We start from the raw sequence: 18467 nt of genomic DNA, 5'->3' as shown, positions 1-18467 counted from the left end.
ATGCAGTACCAGATCACAGTAAACTCAAACTCCCAGAATAGTTCATTCATTCATTCAGGAAGTGAAACTCAGTTACATGGAAATGTCTTTCTGAATTCTATTTCTATGTGGTTTTACCTAAACAGCCACAGTGTGGTAGATGAACTTCCTCCAGTTCACCTAACTCCATAGTGATGTCCAGCAATGGACCACCTTGTGTGTACTGCATGTCTTTTAGAAGTTGACTGTAGGGTTCCCAGTTCCTGAAGTGATACTTCAGAACGACATCTCTCTCACACAGCCAGCGGAGCCCAGACACTGTGCACTCATAACTCCCTTTGGGTGTCCTGTGTCTGAGGCAACAACAAGATATGGTAGAGAAGGTCAATCGTCAAATGGAGAGGTTGGATTAGAAGACAATTCCCAAAGGTAATGGGGAAATACACTAGCAAGTGGAATGAAATGTTAAAAGTAGTTATTTTACCTGAACATTGTCACTCCCTGGACAGTGGAAGTCAAGGGTTCAATCTGAAGCCAGTGTGTGGAGTCCTGAACAAGGACAAGCATGTCAGTAATACATATGGGGCCTGTTTCCTGGACACAGATTGAGTCTAGTGCTGGACTAAAAAGCATGCTCAATGGAACTTTCAATAGAAAGTTCTTTAAGGTCCAGGACTAGACTTAATCTGTGTCTGGGAAACTGGCCATTAACCAAAGTAACTAATCTAATATATTTATTCAATGTTACATGATATGCTGGTGATTAATCAATTAAACTGTCTAATGACAAAATATGACAACAGCTAAAATCCTGCATGACTACAAGCAGAACACAGGACTGTCTATATCCCAGTATGAATGGTTGGTCAGTACACACCTGGCTTTGAGACTGTGTTTATATTACTAAAACAGAACACAGGACTGTCTATATCCCAGTATGAATGGTTGGTCAGTAAACACCTGGCTTTGAGACAGTGCCTGACTCCTGCAGGTATATAAAAGTAAGAATTGACATGATGACTTACCTCAACATGGTCACAAGTCTTACAGCTCTGAGGAATCCCTGAAGTCAAAAGTAGGTTTTTAAAATGGACAATCTAATGTAATAATGAATTAATAATTATTAAATAGACTTGTAATAAAAATGAATATAAGTGAGCAACAGTTTCTGAATGTACACTCATTAGCATACCATAATCTGACATTAGTGTTATATTAATTAATGTTTGTGGAAGCAGGAAACAACATCGTTCTGGTCCATGTTTTGTAGATGTTGGGGGTCTGATTTCTGGTAGATCCTAGGATGAGAGCTTAAAGGTAGAGTCAGCTAAATGATGATGTACGAGCAGCACCACAGATATTGTGATGAGCAAGATGCCTGACTTCTCTCTCACAGTCACACACAGTATCTGCCCATGTGCAAGGGTTCTCTTCACTCTCTTACAGAGTGGTAGTCACGGAACCAAAACGGCAGAGAAGTTTAGCCTCTGTCTTAGTTGTTGTAGAAATTGACCCACTACGCTGCTTACTTTGTGCTTCTACGTCATATCACTGACTCTACATTTAAGTTTGTTTTGACCAAAAAGATCGTGATTGTGTTCCTTGCCTGGGAATCAACTATATTGAATTCTTTAAAACTATTTTGATTTAAAAACAATGAAATAAAATAACGCTCACATTTCTCAGGTCCAGGCTTGATCCAACTCTCTCCACCATGGTCTCTGCTGTTGGTAAAGCAGAAGGATAGACTGTGAATAAACTAAATACAACTTATAAAGGATTTAAATAACATACCAGTCTTCATAAGCAGTACAAAGGGTGTATAAAGGGTGACAGAACAGCTCCCTATGTAGGGTGCATTGCCTAAATGTGACATAACCCACTATCTCACCTTCCATAAAGTCAATACTGATGGTCACATTTAACTAGGCACAGTCTAACTGTCTGTAGGTCCAAAAGAACACATTAAAACGCACCACTACTACTACTAATCTAACTGTCTGTAGGTCCAACAGAACACATTAAAACACACCACTACTACTACTAATCTAACTGTCTGTAGGTCCAACAGAACACATTAAAACACACCACTACTACTAATCTAACTGTCTGTAGGTCCAACAGAACACATTAAAACACACCACTACTACTAATCTAACTGTCTGTAGGTCCACCAGAACACATTAAAACACACCACTACTACTAATCTAACTGTCTGTAGGTCCAACAGAACACATTAAAACACACCACTACAACTAATCTAACTGTCTGTAGGTCCAACAGAACACATTAAAACACACCACTACTACTAATCTAACTGTCTGTAGGTCCAACAGAACACATTAAAACACACCACTACTACTAATATAACTTTAGAAATGATTCCAGAGGTAAACAAATGATAAAAAAATCGCTATGACTCACCTCTGAATGTGTTGGTCATCTATCTGACAAAGGGTCACTGACGTGTAGGAGGAGGAGTACATTATAAATCCAGGATAGAGGGGTTCAGTGAACGTGGTGTGTTCTGTGTGAAGGTGTATCAGTGTACCAGAGGAGGACACACCATAGAAGGTCAAAGTACCAACTGGCCAGTCCAGAAACACTCCAACTCTTCTAGGAACAGGACCAGAGAGGGATCTGTTGACTCCAGCATGGAGTAATCCATAACCTCTATCAGCGCAGTATAAACTCCAGGACTCCTTATTGTATCCAATCCTACGGTCACTCTCAAATCCCTTCCTCTTCATTCCTTTGGACGCCACACCAATGATAGCCCTGTCACCATCCCACTCCACCTCCCAGTAATAACGACCAGATAAGACTTCTCTGCAGAGAACTTGGGGACTACAGTCAAATCTGTCTGGATGGTCTTCATAATGCTGCTTCTCTTCCACCAATGTCACCTTCCTGTTCCCCTCAGACAGTATCAGGTATTGGTTTGCTGTATTTGGGTCCAGGGTGAGATGACAGGCATCTGTAGACAAAAGGAGAGTTTAATCAAACCACATCTTCATATAAAATGTTGTTTTGTAGGTACAGAACAAGTATTGATTAGTTAGTATGTTACTATAGTTCTGAATATGCAGTTAATTAGGATTGAAGAGACTTACATTTCCCCAGCCCTGATTTCAGCCTGCACTCTCCACCATGATCCACACTGTAGGAGAAACAGGTTATTGACTGACAAAGACCTAATAAAGCAGTCAACATTTAAACCATATTGTTGTGTTCTGGTGCACTATCCAAGTTCATTACTAGAGACATACAGGTATTCTATCCTACCTACTGCATACAGAACGGAGTACAATTCATTACTAGAGACATACAGGAATTCTACCCAACCTACTGCATACAGAACAGAGTACAATTCATTACTAGAGACATACAGGTATTCTATCCTACCTACTGCGTACAGAACGGAGTACAATTCATTACTAGAGACATACAGGTATTCTATCCTACCTACTGCATACAGAACAGAGTACAATTCATTACTAGAGACATACCTACTGCATACAGAACGGAGTACAATTCATTACTAGAGACATACAGGTATTCTATCCTACATACTGCATACAGAACAGAGTACAATTCATTACTAGAGACATACAGGTATTCTATCCTACCTACTGCATACAGAACGGAGTACAATTCATTACTAGAGACATACAGGTATTCTATCCTACCTACTGCATACAGAATGGAGTACAATTCATTACTAGAGACATACAGGTATTCTATCCTACCTACTGCATACAGAACAGAGTACAATTCATTACTAGAGACATACAGGTATTCTATACTACCTACAGAACAGAGTACAATTCATTACTAGAGACATACAGGTATTCTATCCTACCTACTGCATACAGAACAGAGTACAATTCATTACTAGAGACATACAGGTATTCTATCCTACCTACTGCATACAGAACAGAGTACAATTCATTACTAGAGACATACAGGTATTCTATCCTACCTACTGCATACAGAATGGAGTACAATTCATTACTAGAGACATACAGGTATTCTATCCTACCTACTGCATACAGAACAGAGTACAATTCATTACTAGAGACATACAGGTATTCTATACTACCTACAGAACAGAGTACAATTCATTACTAGAGACATACAGGTATTCTATCCTACCTACTGCATACAGAACAGAGTACAATTCATTACTAGAGACATACAGGTATTCTATCATACCTACTGCATACAGAACAGAGTACAATTCATTACTAGAGACATACAGGTATTCTATCCTACCTTTGGTCTCCCAAGACAAGGTTTCAATCTCATTATTGGTACTTCACTGTCTACCAAAACATTACCTCATCCAAAGGCATATAACAATTGTCAATCCTAGATACTCCCAAACCTGGACAAACTCACTGAAGACTGTGAGCCTCTTAGGTCATATACCAGATCAAGATAAGGGCAACCTCAGAGGGGACATACAATGGTTCCAAACACAGCCATACTCCTTCCCCCAATGAGAAGAGTAGGGAGTGACTGGCGTACAGACATTGTATGAGATAACTAACTGGTTCCCCATTAATAACGGCATCCCGTCACATGGTGTAAGATTATAGTTACAGACACATTCATAAGAAAACAACGTTCCATTCTGTCCTCCTCCCCTTCTGATATTCTACATAGCACCACATGGTTTAAAATCTCTACCGCTTCTCTCTCCCGGATCCGGGATCCTCCTCATCAAAAAAGCTGCCTAGCATAGCCTAGCCTAACGGGACAGGGATATCATATAATATAATTTTCATGAAATCACAAGTCCAATACAGCAAATGAAAGATAAACAGCTTGTGAATCCGGCCATCATTTCCGATTTTTAAAATGTTTTACAGCGAAAACACAATATGTATTTCTATTAGCTAACCACAATAGCCAAACACACAACCACATACACTGCTCAAAAAAATAAAGGGAACACTTAAACAACACAATGTAACTCCAAGTCAATCACACTTCTGTGAAATCAAACTGTCCACTTAGGAAGCAACACTGATTGACAATAAATTTCACATGCTGTTGTGCAAATGGAATAGACAAAAGGTGGAAATTATAGTCAATTAGCAAGACACCCCCAATAAAGGAGTGATTCTGCAGGTGGTGACCACAGACCACTTCTCAGTTCCTATGCTTCCTGGCTGATGTTTTGGTCACTTTTGAATGCTGGCGGTGCTTTCACTCTAGTGGTAGCATGAGACGGAGTCTACAACCCACACAAGCGGCTCAGGTAGTGCAGCTCATCCAGGATGGCACATCAATGCGAGCTGTGGCAAGAAGGTTTACTGTGTCTGTCAGCGTAGTGTCCAGAGCATGGAGGCGCTACCAGGAGACAGGCCAGTACATCAGGAGACGTGGAGGAGGCCGTAGGAGGGCAACAACCCAGCAGCAGGACCGCTACCTCCACCTTTGTGCAAGGAGGAGCACTGCCAGAGCCCAGCAAATGACCTCCAGCAGGCCACAAATGTGCATGTGTCTGCTCAAACGTTCAGAAACAGACTCCATGAGGGTGGTATGAGGGCCCGACATCCACAGGTGGGGGTTGTGCTTACAGCCCAACACCGTGCAGGACGTTTGGCATTTGCCAGAGAACACCAAGATTGGCAAATTCGCCACTGGCGCCCTGTGCTCTACACAGATGAAAGCAGGTTCACACTGAGCACATGAGCACATGTGACAGACGTGACAGAGTCTGGAGACGCCGTGGAGAACGTTCTGCTGCCTGCAACATCCTCCAGCATGACCGGTTTGGCGGTGGGTTAGTCATGGTGTGGGGTGGCATTTCTTTGTGGGGCCGCACAGCCCTCCATGTGCTCGCCAGAGATAGCCTGACTGCCATTAGGTACCGATATGAGATCCTCAGAGCCCTTGTGAGACAATATGCTGACACATGCACATTTGTGGCCTGCTGGAGGTCATTTTGCAGGGCTCTGGCAGCAAACGCTTTTCAGAAGCTAATGTCGAGCTCCACGGCGCGCCTTGGAAGACAAAGAAAAGACAAAGACCTGCCACTCCAAAAGCTCTTGTTCGGCCTCAGATCAAGCTAGACACCCCATTCTACCTTCCACTGCCTGTTGACATCTAGTGGAAGGCGTATGAAGTGCATGCATATCGATAAATAAAAGCCAGTTGAATAGGCAGGCCCTGAAACAGAGCCTCGTTTTCAGATTTTTCACTTCCAGCATGGAAGTTTGCTGCAAAATGAGTTCTGTTTTACTCACAGCTATAAGTCAAACAGTTTTAGAAACTTGAGAGTGTTTTCTATCCAAAAGTAATAATAATATGCATATTGTATGATCTAGAAAAGAGTACGAGGCCGTTTCATTTGGGCACGATTTTTTCCAAAGTGAAAACAGAGCCACTGTAATGACTAGAAGTTAACATATACATTGACATATGAAGACAAGCCGGACCTCTCCCCTCTCTGGCCCCAAGTTACTAAGCCCTATCACAGAAGGGGAAAATGCACTGCCAACCCTATAGTCCAAAGGGTACCATTCTAATGACAAGTATCTCACAAGCATATGATGAAAATAACATCTTATCTATCTATGTTACTTAGGTAAATCTGATTCTGCCACGACAGACCGAATACAAACAGTGTAGCTATTCTCTCCGCAAGGCAATCAAACAAGCTAAGTGCCAGTATAGAGACAAAGTAGAGTCGCAATTCAACGGCTCAGACACAAGAGGTATGTGGCAGGGTCTACAGTCAATCATGGATTACAAAAAGAAAACCAGCGCCGTCACGGACCAGGATGTCTTGCTCCCAGATAGACTAATTAACTTTTTTGCTCGCTTTGAGGACAATACAGTACCACTGACATGGCCCGCTAACAAAACCTGCGAGCTCTCCTTCACTGCAGCCGAGGTGAGTAAAACATTTAAACGTGTTAACCCTTGCAAGGCTGCAGGCCCAGACGGCATTCCCAGCCGCGTCCTCGGAGCATCCGCAGACCAGCTGGCTGGTGTGTTTACGGACATATTCAATCAATCCTTATCCCATTTTGCTGTTCCCACATGCTTCAAGAGTGCCACCATTGTTCCTGCTCCCAAGAAAGCTAAGGTAACTGAGCTAAACGACTACCGCCCCGTAGCACTCACTTCCGTCATCATGAAGTGCTTTGAGAGACTAGTCAAGGACCATATCACCTCCACCCTACCTGACACCCTAGACCCACTCCAATTTGCTTACCGACCCAATAGGTCCACAGACGACGCAATCACAACCACACTGCACACTGCCCTAACCCATCTGGACAAGAGGAATACCTATGTGAGAATGCTGTTCATTGACTACAGATCAGCATTTAACACCATACTACCCTCCAAAATCGTCATCAAGCTCGAGACCCTGGATCTCGACCCCGCCCTGTGCAACTGGGTACTGGACTTCCTGACGGGCCACCCCCAGGTGGTGAGGGTAGGTAACAACATCTCCACCCCGCTGATCCTCAACACTGGGGCCCCACAAGGGTGCGTTCTGAGCCCTCTCCTGTACTCCCTGTTCACCCATGACTGCGTGGCCATGCACACCTCCAACTCAATCATCAAGTTTGCGGACGACACTACAGTGGTAGGCTTGATTACCAACAACGACGAGACGGCCTACAGGGAGGAGGTGAGGGCCCTCGGAGTGTGGTGTCAGGAAAATAACCTAACACTCAACGTCAACAAAACAAAGGAGATGATTGTAGACTTCAGGAAACAGCAGAGGGAGCACCCCCTATCCACATCGACGGGACAGTATTGGAGAGGGTAGTAAGTTTTAAGTTCCTCGGCGTACACATCACGGACAAACTTAATTGGTCCACCCACACCGACAGCGTTGTGAAGAAGGCGCAGCAGCGCCTCTTCAACCTCAGGAGGCTGAAGAAATTCCGCATGTCACCAAAAGCACTCACAAACTTCTACAGATGCACAATCGAGAGCATCCTGTCGGGCTGTATCACCGCCTGGTACGGCAACTGCTCCGCCCACAACCGTAAGGCTCTCCAGAGGGTAGTGAGGTCTGCACAACGTATCACCGGGGGCAAACTACCTGCCCTCCAGGACACCTACACCACCCGATGTCACAAGAAGGCCATAAAGATCATCAAGGACAACAACCACCCGAGCCACTGCCTGTTCACCCCGCTATCCTCCAGAAGGCGAGGTCAGTACAAGTGCATCAAAGCAGGGACCGAGAGACTGAAAAACAGCTTCTATCTCAAGGCCATCAGACTGTTAAACAGCCACCACTAACATTTAGTGGCTGCTGCCAACATACTGACTCAACTCCAGCCACTTGAATAATGGGAATTGATGGAAATTTATGTAAAAATGTATCACTAGTCACTTTAACTTCTTATGGCTGCAAGGGGCAGTATTGAGTAGCCAGATAAAAGATGCCCATTTCAAACGGCCTCGTACTCAATTCTTGCTCGTACAATATGCATATTATTATTACTATTGGATAGAAAACACTCTCTAGTTTCTAAAACCGTTTGAATTATTTCTCTGAGTGAAACAGAACTCATTCTGCAGCACATCTCCTGACCAGGAAGTGGAATGTCAGAAATCGATGCTCTGTTCAACTTCATGCCTATACATGGGCATAAAACGTAAGAGTCTGCGTACACTTCATAGACCTTCCCCTGGTTGTCAAGAGGCTGTAAGAGAAGAAATCTTGTGTTCATCTTGGTCTGAGGTGGAATTAAAGCTCTTTGTATGACGTGACCGTCCATTTCCTGTTTCTGGAGCGCGCGAAAGGGGACATGGATTTGCCTTCTGTTTAGCTGTCGTTATGGACGACTAACATCTCCGGATTAGATTTTATTTGATACATGTGACCATATCATCGTAAAGTATGTTTTTTCAATATAGTTTAATCAGATTATTGAAATTTTTTCGGGAGTTTTGCCGTGTTCCGTTCTCTGACTTTGTTGACTTTGGAGTGATCCGTGCCACTTGGCAAGTGCCCATGTTAAATGAAGAGGGAAATTTGCCGTTCCAGATCCAAACAACGACTGTTCTGGACAAAGGACACCTTGTCCAACATTCTGACGGAAGATCACCAAAGTAAGAAACATTTTATGATGCTATTTCTAATATCTGTCGTGCATGTGAACTGGTCGTCGGCGCCCAAGTGTTTCTGGCTATTGTGGCTACGCTAATATAACGCTACATTTTGTTTTCGCTGTAAAACATTTAATAAATCGGAAATATTGTCTGGAATCACAAGATGCCTGTCTTTCAATTGCTGTACACTGTGTATTTTTCAGAAATGTTTTATGATGAGTAATTAGGTATTTGACGTTGGTGTCTGTAAATATTATGGCTGCTTTCGGTGCAATTTCTGATTGTAGCTGAAATGTAAACTATGATTTATACCTGAAATATGCACATTTTTCGAACAAAACATATGCTATACAATAAATATGTTATCAGACTGTCATCTGATGAAGTTGTTTCTTGGTTAGTGGCTATTTATATCTTTATTTGGTCGAATTTGTGATAGCTACTGATGGAGTAATAAACTGTTATAGTAAAAAAAGTGGTGTCTTTTGCTAACGTGGTTAGCTAATAGATTTACATATTTTGTCTTCCCTGTAAAACGTTTAAAAAATCGGACATGTTGGCTGGATTCACAAGATCTGTACCTTTCATATGCTGTATTGGACTTGTTAATGTGTGAAAGTTAAATATAAAAAAAAAAAAATCTTTTGAATTTCGCGCCCTGCACTTTGAGCTGGCTGTTGTCATAAATGTAGCGACGTCGGGCTTGCACGCCAAACAGGTTAAACAATGCCACTTAATATAATGTTTACATACCCTACATTACTCATCTCATATGTATATGTATATACTGTACCTATATCATCTACTGCATCTTGCCATCTTTATGTAATACATGTTTCACTAGCCACTTTAAACTATGCCACTTTATGTTTACATACCCTACATTACTGATCTCATATGTATATACTGTACTCTATACCATCTACTGCATCTTGCCTATGCCGTTCTGTACCATCACTCATTCATATATCTTTACGTACATATTCTTTATCCCTTTACACTTGTGTGTATAAGGTAGTAGTTGTGGAATTGTTAGGTTAGATTACTCGTTGGTTATTACTGCATTGTCAGAACTAGAAGCACAAGCATTTCGCTACACTCGCATTAACATCTGCTAACCATGTGTATGTGACAAATACAATTTGATTTGATTTGATTCTAGAGACATACAGGTATTCTATCCTACCTACTGCATACAGAACAGAGTACAATTCATTACTAGAGACATACAGGTATTCTATCCTACCTACTGCATACAGAACAGAGTACAATTCCAACAGGATATCAGAGATGCAGAAGAAGAGTATTCATGTGGTGATGATGTATGCTGTGTTGGAGTGCTAAGCCTGCTGGGTAAACTTCCCCTTAATTCTACCATCATGTCCTCATGTTACTGACCCTACTACACTACATATGACACAACCGCTGCTCACACTATTAGGACATCTATTCTGACTTACTTCAGCTTCATCAGTTTAGATGTGGGATCCACCAGAGCAGCTGAAAGCAGTCCCCCTGCAGAGTCTCCTGGGTGATTGTAGCTCAGGTCCAGCTCTTTCAGGTGGGAGGGGTTTGACCTCAGAGCTGAAGACAGAGCAGCACAGCCCTCCTCTGTGACCAGACAGCCAGACAGCCTACAGAGACACACAACAGCTGTCTAGGTTGGTGTACTGGTGTCAATCATCTTGTAGGACACCCATACATTTGTCCATGACACAAACATTGTGATGAAACATCAGATTTATACAGTATTTGTTTTACTAAGCTCAGTACAGACCTGACTGAAACAGCTGTACTTACCCCAGTGAGTGTAGTTTACAGTCTGGATCCTCCAGTCCAGCAGACAGCAGTGTAACTCAGCTCAGTACCGACCTGACAAACAGCTGTACTTACCCCAGTGTGTGTAGTTTACAGTCTGGATCCTCCAGTCCAGCAGACAGCAGTGTAACTCAGCTCAGTACAGACCTGACTCGAACAGCTGTACTTACCCCAGTGTGTGTAGTTTACAGTCTGGATCCTCCAGTCCAGCAGACAGCAGTGTAACTCCTGAGTCCTGCAGGTCATTGTCTCTCAGCTCCAGTTGGTTCAGTTGTGAGTTGGGTGAACTCAGGACTGAGGCCAGATCTGAACAGCAACCCTCTGTCAGACCACACTGACCTAGACTGAGGAGAGTAGAGGACAAACTTGAACGCCAGCAACACACACACACACACACACGTGTGTAGTTTACTGTCTGGATCCTCCAGTCCAGCAGACAGCAGTGTAACTCAGCTCAGTACCGACCTGACTGAAACAGCTGTACTTACCCCAATGTGTGTAGTTTACAGTCTGGATCCTCCAGTCCAGCAGACAGCAGTGTAACTCAGCTCAGTACAGACCTGACTGAAACAGCTGTACTTACCCCAGTGTGTGTAGTTTACAGTCTGGATCCTCCAGTCCAGCAGACAGCAGTGTAACTCCTGAGTCCTGCAGATCATTGTGTCTCAGCTCCAGTTGTTTCAGTTGTGAGTTGGGTGAACTCAGGACAGAGGCCAGATGTGAACAGCAACCCTCTGTCAGACCACACTGACCTAGACTAGAGGGCAGAGGAGCACATGATTAACACATGTTTAAAACATCCACATAATAACTCATACTGAAGATATTTAACTCACACTAGTGTCTGTATGTTGCAGAGTGGACTGGTTAGTCCAACACAGAGCAGCTCCACTCCTCTGTCTCCCAGGTCATTGTTGCTGAGGTTCAGTTCTCTCAGGGGGGAAATTGGTGTCTGCAGAGCTGAGGCCAGAGTCTCACAAGATTCATATGTGAGTTTACAATCAACCAGTCTGGAGAGAGGAGATATGTCGATACACTGTTAAATATGCAAAGCTTTAAGAAAATGAGATGCATTAAGACAATAACAGAAGGACATGATTAACCAATGTTAAAAACATACTTTTTACGACCCTTTTAATTTTATAAGATATGTTTATTTATTCATATATTTTTAGTATACGTTTTTACAAGATGAGAAGAGAATCGTCCAGCTCATTGGGTCTCTCTCTACACCCCCCATATGCCATGTCATGAAATATGCAGACAGACGGATTAAAAGTATGTTTACATTGTAATACTTCTGACAGACAACTTCTAACTCCGCCCATAACTTTAGGAATTATAGCATTCCCAGAAAGCATGAATTATTGACTCATTGTTAGTTTTACACTTAAGACATGACTCTGTCGTTGTGCTGTAGAATTTGTTAATTTGTCTCGTGTAATAAATTCTAAACATTCGTTTATACTGGATTAACCGTACATTTTTGCTAACTTTAATTTCATTAGTTATGTTCCAACATTCCCTCCATCTTGTGCCAGTTATTTTTAAGTCTTGGTTCCAATAGGTAATATTTTTTTTCTAAAAACACATACTAACTCACTCAGGATATTTAACCTTAGTTTGATATACAGTGTGGAGAACAAGTATTTGATACACTGCCGATTTTGCAAGTTTTCCTACTTACAATGCATGTAGAGGTATGTCATTTTTATCATAGGTACACTTCAAATGTGAGACGGAATCTAAAACAAAAATCCAGAAAATCACATTGTAAGATTTTTAAGTAATTAATTAGCATTTTATTGCATGACATAAGTCATTGATACATCAGAAAAGCAGAACTTAATATTTGGTGCAGAAACCTTTGTTTGCAATTACAGAGATCATACGTTTCCTGTAGTTCTTGACAAGGTTTGCACACACTGCAGCAGGGATTTTGGCCCACTCCTCCATACAGACCTTCTCCAGTTCCTTCAGGTTTGGGGGCTGTCGCTGGGCAATACGGACTTTCAGCTCCCTCCAAAGATTTTCTATTGGGTTCAGGTCTGGAGACTGGCTAGGCCACTCCAGGACCTTGAGATGCTTCTTACGGAGCCCCTCCTTAGTTTCCCTGGCTGTGTGTTTCGGGTCGTTGTCATGCTGGAAGACCCAGCCACGACCCATCTTCAATGCTCTTACTGAGGGAAGGAGGTTGTTGGCCAAGATCTCGCGATACATGGCCCCATCCATCCTTCCCTCAATACGGTGCGGTCGTCCTGTCCCCTTTGCAGAAAAGCATCCCCAAAGAATAATGTTTCCACCTCCATGCTTCACGGTTGGGATGGTGTTCTTGGGGTTGTACTCATCCTTCTTCTTCCTCCAAACACGGCGAGTGGAGTTTAGACCAAAAAGCTCTATTTTTGTCTCTTCAGACCACATGACCTTCTCCCATTCCTCCTCTGGATCATCCAGATGGTCATTGGCAAACTTCAGACGGGCCTGGATAAGCGCTGGCTTGAGCAGGGGGACCTTGCATGCGCTGCAGGATTTTAATCCATGACGGAGTAGAGTGTGTTACTAATGGTTTTCTTTGAGACTGTGGTCCCAGCTCTCTTCAGGTCATTGACCAGGTCCTGCCGTGTAGTTCTGGGCTGATCCCTCACCTTCCTCATGATCATTGATGCCCCACGAGGTGAGATCTTGCATGGAGCCCCAGACTGAGGGTGATTGACCGTCATCTTGAACTTCTTCCATTTTCTAATAATTGCGCCATCAGTTGTTACCTTCTCACCAAGCAGCTTGCCTATTGTCCTGTAGCCCATCCCAGCCTTGTGCAGGTCTACAATTTTATCCCTGATGTCCTTACACAGCTCTCTGGTCTTGGCCATTGTGGAGAGGTTGGAGTCTGTTTGATTGAGTGTGTGGACAGGTGTCTTTTATACAGGTAACGAGTGAAGAAGAGGAGGGCTTCTTAAAGAAAAACTAACAGGTCTGTGAGAGCCAGAATTCTTACTGGTTGGTAGGTGATCAAATACTTATGTTATGAAATAAAATGCAAATTAATTACTTAAAAATCATACAATGTGATTTTCTGGATTTTTGTTTAAGATTCCGTCTCTCACGGTTGAAGTGTACCTATGATAAAAATTACAGACCTCTACATGCTTTGTAAGAAGGAAAACCTGCAAAATCGGCAGTGTATCAAATACTTGTTCTCCCCACTGTATTTATCACATTTGATGAATGTTCCTACATATTTACCAAGATGTTCAAATAATGTTAAAAACCTAAAACATACTAGCTATATACAAAATATATAAACACACAGTGGATCCTGATATTGAACTCACACTAATGTCTGTATGTTGCAGAGTGGACTGGTTAGTCCAACACAGAGCAGCTCCACTCCTCTGTCTTCCAGGTCATTGTAGCTGAGGTCCAGTTCTCTCAGGGGGGAGTTTGGTGTCTGCAGAGCTGAGGCCAGAGTCTTACAAGATCTATATGTGAAGTAACAGCTAGCTAGTCTGGAGAGAGGAGATATGTCGATACACTGTTCAATATGCAAAGATTTAAGAATAATGAGATGCATTAAGACAATAACAGAGGACATGATTAACCAATGTTAAATACATACTAACTCACTCAAGATATTTATCCTTAGTTTGATATATTTATCACATTTGATGAATGTTTCTGCATATTTACCAAGATGTTCAAATAATGTTAAAAACATAAATACAAATATATAAACACTATAAAGACAGTGGATACTGAAGATATTTAACTCACACAAGTGTCTGTATGTTGCAGAGTGGACTGGTTAGTCCAACACAGAGCAGCTCCACTCCTCTGTCTTCCAGGTCATTGTAGCTGAGGTCCAGTTCTCTCAGGGGGGAGTTTGGTGTCTGCAGAGCTGAGGGCAGAGTCTCATAGGATTTATATGTGAGTTCACAGCGATCAAGCCTGGAGAGAGGAGATAATCTGTTAGATATACAAATCCTTCATTATAATGATACTGTATACATAATCTCAATAACAGAACTTACCGTGCTCTCCTGCAGGTTTTCACTACCGGCAGCAACCTCTGACAACCTTCCTTTGATGTGTTGTATGTCTTCAGGTCAAACTCCTCCAGCACCTCCTCTGACATCAGTAACAGGTAGGCCAGGGCTGAACATTGGTCAGGTTTTAGCTCTGTTTCTGAAAGAGTTCCTGATTGCAGGGAGGTCTGCATGTTTTCAACTAGAGAGTTGGCACCAAGTTCATTCAGACAGTGGAACAAGTTGATGATCCTTTCTGGTGAGGATTCCCTTTTGATCTTGTCTGAAAGGTACCTGACTGTTCTCTCAACTGTTTTCTTATTGCTCTGTGTTGTACTTCCTGTCTGTGTCAGAAGGCCTCGTAACAGATTCTGATTGGACTCCAGTGAGAGACCCAGAAGGAAGCGGAGGAACAGGTCCAGGTGTCCATTCTCACTCGTCAAGGCCTGGTCCACTGCTCTCCTGTGTAAGTCAGACAACTGGATTGACTCCTCTTCGTCGTCATCATCATCATCCTCCTCATCATCATCATCATCATCACTAGTGACTGCTTTAGGAGGGGAAAAAATGTCCTTCTTGTCCAGACATGATTCTAAAGCATGCACTGCTGCTAGAAACTCCTGAATGCTCAGATGCACAAAGCTGTAGACCTTCTCTTGGTACAGCCCAGATTCCTCTTTAAAGATCTCTGTACACAATGCTGAGTACTCTGATGCCTCTGTGACATCAAGGCCACACTCTCTCAGGTCCTCCTCATAGAAGATCAGGTTGCCCTTCTGCAGCTGTTGGAAAGCCAGCTTTGCCAGTTTCAGGATCATCTCTTTGTCTGACTGAGACAGTTCCTTTGGGTTTGTCTCTGTGGCTTTGTTGTACTTCCTGTTCTTCACAACGATTTGGATGAGTATGAAGTGTGAGTACATCTGGGTCAGAGTTTTGGGGACTTCATCCTTCTCTGCCACTTTCAGTATCATCTCAAGGACCGTGGCTGATATCCAACAGAAGACTGGCATGTGGCACATGATGTGAATGCTCCTTGATGTCTTCATGTGTTTGATGATTTCATTGGCCAGATTCTGATCTGTGATTTTCTTCCTGAAGTATTCCACCTTCTGTGGATCATTGAACCCTCGTACCTCTGTCACCTGGTCAACACACTCAGGAGGGATCTGATTGGCTGCTGCAGGCCGTGTTGTTATCCAGAGGAGAGCAGAAGGAAGCAGATTCCCCTTGATGAGGTTTGTCAGCAGCACGTCCACTGAGGATGGCTTCGTGACATCACGGCACTTCTCATTGTTTTTGAAGTCTAGAGGAAGTCGACACTCTTCCAGACCATCAAAAATGAAAACAGTTTTGGTTTCACCATCTTCAATGCTGTCAATCTCTTTCAGCTCTGAGAAGTAGTGGGAAAGAAGTTGCATCAGACTGTATCTGTCCTTTTTCAGGTTCAGATCACGGAAAGGAAGAGGAAACATGAAATGAACGTCCTGATTTGCTTTTCCCTCTGCCCAGTCAAGGATGACCTTCTGCACAGAGACTGTTTTTCCAATGCCAGCGATTCCTTTTGTCAGCACAGTTCTGATAGGTTTGTCTTGTCCAGGTAAAGGCTTGAAGATGTCGTTGCATTTGATTGGTGTCTCTTGTGTGGTTTGTTTCTTGGATGCCATCTCTATCTGTCTAACCTCATGTTCATTATTGAGCCCTCCACTTCCACCCTCTGTGATGTAGAGCTCTGTGTAGATGTCCTTGAACAGACTTTGGTTTCCATGGTGTCCAATTCCTTCAGATATGTGTTGATACTTGTGTTTCAGTTTAGCCTTAATGTCTTGTTGGACTGTCAGCAGAGTTTGACCTGTAGGAAAACAATGAGAGTTCGGAATCATAAGTTTGTGGGTGTGTTTTAAAAGGGCCTTTGTACCATTCTTTGTAATATTGTATGAAACACAGTCTTACTTCTTCTGTCCAGAAGGTTGTGTGTGATCTTTAATGCATCCTCACTGCCCAAACTCTCCACTTCCTTATTGTCATCTGGTAATGGTTCCTGGCTGAAAGCAGGTGGCTGATCACTCTTCATTGATAGCAGGCTGGTTGTAGGTGACTCCGCTCTGGGCTTCTGGACACTGAACAAAACAGGGAGACAGATCACCTCATCAATATCATATCAATACCTCATCTACTTCATTTTAACAAATGTATAGTGGAACTTCTAGAAATCCTGATGTTGCTTTATAAAGCTACAGTCTGCAATTGGTAAATCCATTGTTGGCCTTTTAAATGAATGATGTAGACCTACAGTTTATGTAATGTGGGAACACTTTTCTCTTTAGTTTATATCTTTAAGATAACTGTATATTTTACATTTAATCCCTTACCTCTTAGAACTGGTGTCTTGAGTCATTTTAGAGGCAGTGGTCCCCTCCTCTCTCTCCCCAGACAGACTCATTTTAGAGGCAGTGGTCCCCTCCTCTCTCTCCCCAGAGAGACTCATTTTAGAGGCAGTGGTCTCCTCTCTCTCCCCAGAGAGACTCATTTTAGAGGCAGTGGTCTCCTCCTCTCTCTCCCCAGAGAGACTCATTTTAGAGGCAGTGGTCCCCTCCTCTCTCTGCCCAGACAGACTCATTTTAGAGGCAGTGGTCTCCTCTCTCTCCCCAGAGAGACTCATTTTAGAGGCAGTGGTCTCCTCCTCTCTCTCCCCAGAGAGACTCATTTTAGAGGCAGTGGTCTCCTCTCTCTCCCCAGAGAGACTCATTTTAGAGAAAGTGGTCTCCTCTCTCTCCCCAGAGAGACTCATTTTAGATGTAAGTCACAGCTCACTCAGCTACAATATGAAATAACAGAACAGTCAATATTTCTGAACATTGTTGAAGAACCATAAACAATGACAACACATTTACTATCTGTGGTCAAAGAGTACAATCAGCGACTTCATATTCTATTCAAACATACACAGTCCAATATGTTATTAAACATACACAGTCCAATATGTTATTAAACATACACAGTCCAATATGTTATTAAACATACACAGTCCAATATGTTATTCTTTTGATTTGACTTGGATCCCCTGACTCCATAACAACAGCTAGTCTACCTGGTTGGATCCCCTGACTCCATAACAACAGCTAGTCTACCTGGTTGGATCCCCTGACTCCATAACAACAGCTAGTCTACCTGGTTGGAACCCCTGACTCCATAACAACAGCTAGTCTACCTGGTTGGATCCCCTGACTCCATAACAACAGCTAGTCTACCTGGTTGGATCCCCTGACTCCATAACAACAGCTAGTCTACCTGGTTGGATCCCCTGACTCCATAACAACAGCTAGTCTACCTGGTTGGATCCCCTGACTCCATAACAACAGCTAGTCTACCTGGTTGGATCCCCTGACTCCATAACAACAGCTAGTCTACCTGGTTGGATCCCCTGACTCCATAACAACAGCTAGTCTACCTGGTTGGATCCCCTGACTCCATAACAACAGATAGTCTACCTGGTTGGATCCCCTGACTCCATAACAACAGATAGTCTACCTGGTTGGATCCCCTCACTCCATA

The 18467-nt window shown here is 43.0% G+C and overlaps 1 protein-coding gene and 2 long non-coding RNA genes across 3 annotated transcripts; all 3 read right to left on the bottom strand.

Annotated features, from left to right (window-relative positions):
* Window positions 1-222: 222 nt before the first annotated feature.
* LOC120052262 lies at window positions 223-1696 on the bottom strand. Its single transcript, XR_005477358.1, has 4 exons — window positions 1657-1696; window positions 1005-1042; window positions 464-528; window positions 223-332 (listed from the first exon to the last, which is right to left on the bottom strand). It is a non-coding gene; the product is annotated as an uncharacterized LOC120052262 (long non-coding RNA).
* Window positions 1697-10559: 8863 nt separating this feature from the next.
* Window positions 10560-11821, bottom strand: LOC120052264. Its single transcript, XR_005477360.1, has 3 exons — window positions 11730-11821; window positions 11064-11237; window positions 10560-10709 (listed from the first exon to the last, which is right to left on the bottom strand). It is a non-coding gene; the product is annotated as an uncharacterized LOC120052264 (long non-coding RNA).
* A 2839-nt stretch (window positions 11822-14660) lies between these two features.
* On the bottom strand, window positions 14661-17310 carry LOC120051624 (protein NLRC3-like). The gene is made up of 4 exons (XM_038998521.1): window positions 17285-17310; window positions 16866-17032; window positions 14922-16764; window positions 14661-14838 (listed from the first exon to the last, which is right to left on the bottom strand). The coding sequence occupies exons 1-4, from the start codon at window positions 17308-17310 to the stop codon at window positions 14661-14663; spliced, it is 2214 nt and encodes a 737-aa protein (XP_038854449.1).
* Window positions 17311-18467: the final 1157 nt, after the last annotated feature.

Source organism: Salvelinus namaycush, chromosome 8 (genome assembly GCF_016432855.1).
Source record: "Salvelinus namaycush isolate Seneca chromosome 8, SaNama_1.0, whole genome shotgun sequence".
NCBI lineage: Eukaryota > Metazoa > Chordata > Actinopteri > Salmoniformes > Salmonidae > Salvelinus > Salvelinus namaycush.
This window is presented reverse-complemented; position numbering and strand designations above follow the sequence as displayed.